At 49.7% G+C, this 7,673-nt stretch overlaps 1 protein-coding gene across 2 annotated transcripts in view; it reads left to right on the forward strand.

The window, feature by feature from the left end:
- Window positions 1-1,039: 1,039 nt before the first annotated feature.
- Window positions 1,040-7,673, forward strand: part of Ano2 (anoctamin 2) — a 353,619-nt gene continuing 346,985 nt past the window's right edge. For both annotated transcript variants that reach the window (XM_005365256.3, XM_013352922.2), the window contains exons 1-2: window positions 1,040-1,074; window positions 1,701-2,024. In XM_005365256.3, the coding sequence (XP_005365313.1) occupies window positions 1,054-1,074; window positions 1,701-2,024 (345 nt within the window). In that variant the 5' untranslated portion in view covers window positions 1,040-1,053. The remainder of the gene's footprint in view (window positions 1,075-1,700; window positions 2,025-7,673) is intronic.

A 7,673-nucleotide genomic window follows, 5' to 3' on the forward strand; every position in this document is an offset into this window, starting at 1 on the left:
CTCTCTCTCTCTCTCTCTCTCTCTCTCTCTCTCTCTCTCTCTCTGTATGTGTGTGAGTATTTGGTAGGGGAGTTACCATTTACTTTTACTCCCATTGACCAAAATGAATGTAGTTAGATAAGGCTGTTCAAAAAACCCAGGTCATTTCCCCAGAGCCATGGGATCTGTCTCTCATTGCCTTAGATTCCGTGTCTTGAGAGTTCTGTCACCTGAACTTGTGGCACTTCTCTTGTCTTTTTTTTCTCACAGATATCCCTCTGCTCCCTGGATCTCCACGGCGGCTGAGTTCACGGACAGTAGTCAGAGGAGGCCAGGGCCCCAAACAGTACCTCAGAGTGCCAAGTCCCCAGGCCGCAGGTCAGAGGGCCAGTGCAAGCCGACACTCTAGCCAGGCCTCCAGGAGAGAGTGTTCCCGCGACAGTTCTGTGAGTATAGGTGGACATCCCAAGGAAGCTTCCCACCTGGCCCTCCTGTCATGTGAGACTTGTGTGTGCTTGTGGGAAAAACCCTGGGTTTTGGGTAGAGCCCTTTTATCTTCCCTTTCTCCAAGCTAGGTCCATTTTGCAGCAACTCTGGCTGTCCTTTTCAGCGAAGGGTCTGGAAGGGAGTAAAGAGCCGGATGATTCCTACCTGTTGGGCTGCAGGCTCCCAGGCTCAGTTCCCACAGGCCTGAGAAACTCGTCTCCTCAGCTGTGGTGGCTCTGAGCCTCTCTTCAGTGCCTGGCATTTCATCTGGTTGCCCCGGTGACCTCTCAGGTGGCTGCTGAGGCAGCTGGGTATCAAACCAGTAATAAACAAGGAAACACCCAGAGGGAGGGAGGCAGGTCCCTGGCCTGCTCCGCCTCGCTCGCTCTCTTTCCCTCTCTTCTCTACCTCTCCAGTCTAGAGTGGAAGGTAGAGAAAGCAGTCAGTCACCTGCTTCTGTCACGAGCAAGGTGTCCTTGCCAGTGGCTGGGGAGGAGTCAGAAGGGGCAAGATGTGGATTTGTGAGGGGCGGAGTGTCTCGTGAATTCCTGTGGGTGGGAGAGGAGATTAGACATTGGCCCTGTTGTGATGGATCCCGAACACCTACCAGTGAGTATCCTGTGTGTGCTGATGGAGAGCAGATTGTCTGCAGGCTCACATGCAGCTCTGCAAGGAACAGCACATGTGTAGGTGTGCCGTGGCGCCTGTGGAGGACTGCGCGTTGGTTTGCCTTTGTGTGCCTGTGCACATGGACGCCCTCACGGGTGTGTGTAAGTGCAGAATCAGGGAGGTGTGAGTGGCGGGGACTGCTTGCTGGTGTCATGTATGTGCAGGTGAGCAGGCATGAGCATGGGCTTCAGGGTTGGGGGCAGGCACGGGTGTTGTACTGTATGTGCAGTCTCCCTGATTCTCTCTTCATCTGTCTCTCTGTCTCCATCTCTGCCTCTCTCTCTGTCTCCGTGTGTGTGTGTGTGTGTGTGTGTGTGTACGTGTGTGTGTGTGTGTGTACGTGTGTATGCATTGGATGCCAGAGCATGTGTGAAGGTACTGATGACCGGGTTGCACACATGGGTGGAGGGCTGCATGTGACATGTGGGCTGAGGCTGCAGATCCTTTCACTGCAGGCAGGGTCTCTGGAACCGAGAGGCTTGCTTCCCAGTCTGTCCCAGAGTGCCAGGACATCCTCTTAGCCTCCTTACCCATCTGACCTCACCTGTGTTTCTCCCTCTGCTCAGGTCATCAATAACTATCTGGATGCCAACGAACCCCAATCGGAAGCCCGTCTGAGCCGAATGCACTTCCACGACAACCAGAGGAAAGTCGATTATGTGCTTGCGTACCACTACCGGAAACGGGGAGCGCACCACGGTCACGGCTCCCCAGGACATTCGCTGGCTGTTATCTCCAATGGGGAGACGGGCAAGGAGCGCCATGCGGGAGGCCCTGGCGATATCGAACTTGGGCCACTGGATGCTTTAGAAGAGGAAAGAAGGGAGCAGCGTGATGAGTTTGAACACAACCTGATGGCGGCTGGGCTAGAGCTGGAGAAGGACTTGGAGGTGAGGCTGGCCAGACTACAGGTCTCAGGGTGGGTGGGTGCCTGGTGGGCAGTGCTACCTCAAGAAGGCTTTGCTCTGGCAGACGGCCTGTTTTTTTCTTTTGTGCAAAGCAGATACTTTTGCCCAAGACCTTGCAGGAGAGTCTTGGTATTGTGGTAACTTTGGCCAAGTGTTTCCATGCTGCCGTGGGAATGTGGTGGTGTGCCATGCCCACTCCTGGTCATGCACACACAATGTCCCTGGCAGTCTGGTTAGAGACTGAAGGTGGGACATGGTTCCCTGAAGGTCTGTGACTTTCTCCAGAGTGGTTTCCTTACATGAAGACCTGGCTTCCCTGTTGAACTTGGATAAGTTCCTTTGTGGGGATATAGGATCTCCTTCAGTAAGGCTTTCTCAGGACTCCTGAGGAGTCATGAGATACATGAGTGAATGGGACACCACTGAATATATTTTATAAACCTGTAAGAGTGTGTATGTGTATGTGTGTGTGTGTGTTAGCACATATGTATATCAACTCTGCCAAGCAGACTAAAGCAACCCATGGAAATTTGCCCACCCACTCACCCATCTACCTACCCACCTATTCACCCACCCACCCACCCATTCATCCACCCACCCATTCATGCACCCATACACTCACCTATCCATCCACCTACCCACCTATCCATCCACCTACCCGCCCACATATCCATCCATCCATCCATCCATCCATCCATCCATCCATCCATCCATCCACCCACCCACCCACTCACCCACCTATCCACCCACCTATCCACACACCCACTCACCCACCTATCCACCTACCCATCCATCCATCCATCCATCCATCCATCCACCCACCTATCTATCCACCCACCCATTTATTTACCCCAGTCGCCCATCTGCACACCCACCCAGCTGCCCATCCCACCACTCATTCATGTATGTGCCCATAGCACCACCTACCTAACCACCACCTACCTATCCACCCACCTATCCACCCACCCACCTATCCATCCAGCCAGCCACCCATCTATCCATCCACCTATCCACCCACCCACCTATCCATCCATCCACCCACCTATCTATCCACCCACCCATTTATTTACCCCAGTCGCCCATCTGCACACCCACCCAGCTGCCCATCCCACCACTCATTCATGTATGTGCCCATAGCACTCTGATCTTTTCAAAATATCCTGGCCTTGCTATTTCTTCCAAATTCATCCATCTCCAATCTTCTCATCTCCAAACTTCTGTTCCAGGCCGGCCATCAGCCTACCCTCAGTTGTGGGTTGGTGTCACCCTGGTCTTGGGGTCTTGACTGTGATGGAGCACTCTCTTCCAGGGACTCTTGCTCAGACCCATGCATGCGCATGCCCTCACTTCGGGGCTCTGCTCTGTCCTCCTTCCCTGGACATCCCCAATAAAACCCCATCATGCCTTTCACTCTCCATCCCTGACCCTAGCTCTACATTTCTCGATCTCATTTAGCTCAACACTGCTGCCTACAGCAGTGAGGTAGGTTTTTCTCATATCTGTACCCCACCAGCTCCATGAAGGTGGGGACCTTGTTTCATTTTCTGCTTCATCCCCAGAACCTGGGATAGAATCTCTCAAAGTGGGTGTCTCATAAGCATTAGCTGTGGAAATGGTTGGCCTTTTAGAGGGGACTTAGGCTTCTTATTTGAAAAGCAGTAACCTCCTTGTGTGGCTGTGGTTTTACATGTTCCACTGTTAGATGGAGAAATGAAAACTTCTAGCACAATAGCTCGTATACATGAGGTGCTCAATGAGTGCTTATTATGACTTTTATACTATTTTTTCATACAACGTTTTGATATGTTTTTCCACTCCCCTAACTCTTCCCAGGTTCTCACAAGCTCTTATCCACCCAACTTTATGTGCCCCTCCAAAAAACAATTACCTACAATAATCAAACAAAAATCAAAACAAAAGAAAAATGCCATAGCAAAACAAAATAAAACAGAAAGTCCACAAAAAGCCAAGGAGTTTATTTTGTGTTGGCCACTTACTGCTGACTACCTGGCCTGCCCAGTGACACTCCATCGGAGGAAACTGATTTTCCCTTTGGCAGCAAGCATCAGTTACAAATAGCTTCTTGGTTAGGGGTGGGACCCCTGGACCGCTTTCCCTTCTCAGTGCTGGGGATGCATCTGGCTTGAACATGTACAGGTTCTGTGCATGCTGCCACCATCCCTGGCAGTTCATATGTGCATCAGTCCTGTCGTGTCTGGAAGGTATGGTTTCCTTGGTGTCATCTGTCACCTTTTACAATCTGCGCTTTGCCTCTTCCAAACAGGTCCCTGAGCCTTGAGGGGAGGGGTTTGGTGAAGACATCACATTTAGGACCGAGCTGTGAAAGTTGGGAAGGCATTCGCATCTGAAATCTAAGTTAGGCATTAATGCTGTCTTCATATGGAAGGGTCCTCAGAGGACGTTCATCCCTTCTCTGCATGTATCTTGGCTCAGGCTCCTGTGGTACTGACTTTTATGGCTCGTCCAGACCCGTTTGGCAGGAAGAATTCCTCTTGGTCACCTTCTCACCAGTAGAGGAGATTGTAACCTGTTGGATCACTTTGGGCCCCTTTACTCCGGACTACTGACTGATTTTTTTTTGCTGTTTGAAATCCAAAGCTCATGTGGTCCTTCCGGTAGGAGTCACCTGAGCAGGTGTCTCCAAGGTCTTGGCCTTACGAGGAGCTGTAAGTACTTGTAGGTCAGACTTGTAGTCTCTGATGTCAGAGTAGAGGACTTGACTGGGAAACAGGGCAGGTAAAACTCAGGAGGGGGCATCAGAAGGTTGATTAGGTGTGGTTGCTTCTATGCCTCTTCTGCTGACTCAGGACCGTGGGCAGCTTGCCTTGACTTTAAAGTCAGAGTTTCCTTGCCTATAAACAGGAATAGTACATCCTATCCAGGGTTGGCAAAAAGATGGCAGAAGTCAAGCAAACGAAGCATCCCAAGTAGCACGATGCTGTTATTATTATTCAGAACTTCCATATATAACAGAGAGTAAATGTGTCATTAAAATTAAATTTCAGATCAGCAATGAGTAACTTTGTAGAACATTTTAAAAAAAATACATATAGTTTGAATGTGCTCCTTGTGCTATTAGGGATAATATATTCGACATCGGCCTGAGTTCCACTGTAGCTGGCCTGGTCTTTATCACGGCCATCAGCTACATCAGTGAAGATGTATCTGCCCATCCTTGCTGCTCTCTGCCCAGTGCTCAGGCCCTGGGCTGAGAATCTAGAGGGCACAGAGATAGCTGAGTGACTGATGTTAGATTAGGATGGGATCTTGTCCTAGAAAGTTCTCTCTATTGTGTGACTAACACTCTCCCTCCCCACTCCATCCTAGCTTTAAGGTCCATTTAACTCTTTTCCATGAGGGCTCAGCCTCCCTGAACCTTCCTGTCATCCCACTCACGCGCCATCATGACCTACTCTCTTGTAAGATTCCCTCTCTCTGACAAGTTCCCCTGATCGGTGTTGGGATTACACACACACACACACACACACACACACACACACACACACACACACACACACACACACACACAGAAGAAGTTAACTGCACTCGGAACTCATAGCACGCCATTATCGTTATCGTTATCTGCAAATGCTCCGCTCGGTTGTCGCTGCCTACTCTCTCCATAGGCAACCGTTCTAGTACATTGTGGTTCTGGGAAATGCTGTATGCAATTTTGTATTTTTCTCCATTTTAAAAATAGGCTATTGTTCGGAACTGTTTTATAGCTGCAGGGAAAATGGGAGTAGTGTGCAGGGCTCTTATGGTCTTACCCTGCGCCTGGCTTCCCCTGTTATTACCTTCTTATTAATTGGCACTCTAGTTACAATTGATGAACTGACATTGACATGTTATTATTAACTAAGATCCATGTTCTATTGAGATTTATTTCTGACTGCCTGTCCTTTATTCTGGACTGCCCTCCTGGGCTATAACATTGTATTCCATCATCTTATCTCTTTAGGTTCCTTTCGGTGTTGACATTTTTGGGGACTTCTGTGAATGTTAAATTCACATAAAATGCACTTTTTACAGCTTACTCTGCTTGTCTTTCTGGTCCAGTGCTGGCGTCCAGAACCTTCATGCTCTGAACATGTATCTCACGTGTTGTTTCTAAAGGGTCCTTGGAAGTCACCTCAGTTCACCTTATCATCCCCTTCATAGCAAGGGGCACTTAGGTTGCTTCCCACTGTGGGCTACCCCAATGAGACCAGGGGTAAATTGTCAACACCTGCTCAGTTGTTCTTCCTCTCCCCTTGGCTGGGCTGTCTGTTAGGCTCTGATTTCACTCTGACTTTCAGAGCAGGGAGATGGAAAAGGGTTTCTATCAGACCCCCATTAAAGCCCTTCACTAGGAAAAAGAGGTTTGTGTCCACCAGGCTCTGAATATGGTAGAATTCATTTCTGTCCCTTTCTTTGGACAAGAGGGTGCTGCCGTGCACTCCTCAGCTGGTGGTTCAGGTTTTTGTTTTGTTTTGTGAATTTTTTGCATTGACTTATTGCTGCTCATCCTCCAAAGGCAATCTGAATGTTAACAGAGGGATGGGAGCTAGCCCATATGCTTCCTTCTACTTGGCTGGTTGATGACTGTCTAAGTTAGAACCATCCCCAGGGATACCTGTGGCTCCCAGAGGTACTTGCATCCTTGTTACCCACTCATGTAACTGAGGACCGCTCCTTCAGATATGAACATCTCTTCTAAATGGGAGGCCAATTGCAGTCATCCAAGTGTGTTCTCCACCAGAACTCAGGTTCCTCTAGTCTGGTGGGGCTGTGGAGTGAGTTGGATACGGCCTTTGAGGAAGAGCTAGGAGGTCCCATCTGTCCACCTGAACCTTCCAAACTTTCTGTGTTGGACTAACGGAGCCAGCAGGACAGAATGGAGACAGAGAGGCATGGTGTCACCAGGATCATTTGGGGAGCCGTGTCCCTGAGCCATGGGCAGTGTGCAGTGCAGGCAGAGCCTGGGGAATTGTTCAGACACTTCCAGGCAAGACCTCACTGTATCCTTCAGGCCTCGAATGTCAAAGTCCATGCAGTTATAGCTTCAGAACAGGAGTGGAGGGGAAGGTATCCATAGGGGGTTCAGATGCCCCTGGATTGAGGAGGGTTATTTTCCCAGTGGGTTCAGATGCCCCTGGATTGAGGAGGATTATTTTCCCAGTGTTAGGACACCAGAGACCTGGTCCCTGATGCTGACACTATTGTCCATGTTCTGCCATTTTCAGCAGCTCTGTGAACTGTTCCTGGCAGAGTTGGACAGAGAGTGGGCAATGTGCTGATGGGGAGGCCCCATTTCCTTCAAGGTGCCAAGCGCTTTTCTCCCTTGCTTAGTATCAGGTGAGAACAAAGAAGGGCCTACAGCCCTTTCCTGCAGGGAGCACTCCTGTTTGAGCCACAGGACAGTTGCCCATCTCCTGATGGTGGGTCTGGGCATCTGACAGTAGATGTACCCCATCAAAGGGACAGGAAAGGGACGTATGGAATGTGTGTCCATTTGGAGACAGGAGTGAAGGCATGGGAATTGGAATCATTTTACTTTCTTAAAACCAGTGACAAAGTTCTTGACTTTTTCCTAAAGAGTCTTTTGCGAAAGAATCTTTTCCTCTCCTC

Source organism: Microtus ochrogaster, unplaced genomic scaffold (genome assembly GCF_000317375.1).
Source record: "Microtus ochrogaster isolate Prairie Vole_2 unplaced genomic scaffold, MicOch1.0 UNK1, whole genome shotgun sequence".
Lineage (NCBI taxonomy): Eukaryota > Metazoa > Chordata > Mammalia > Rodentia > Cricetidae > Microtus > Microtus ochrogaster.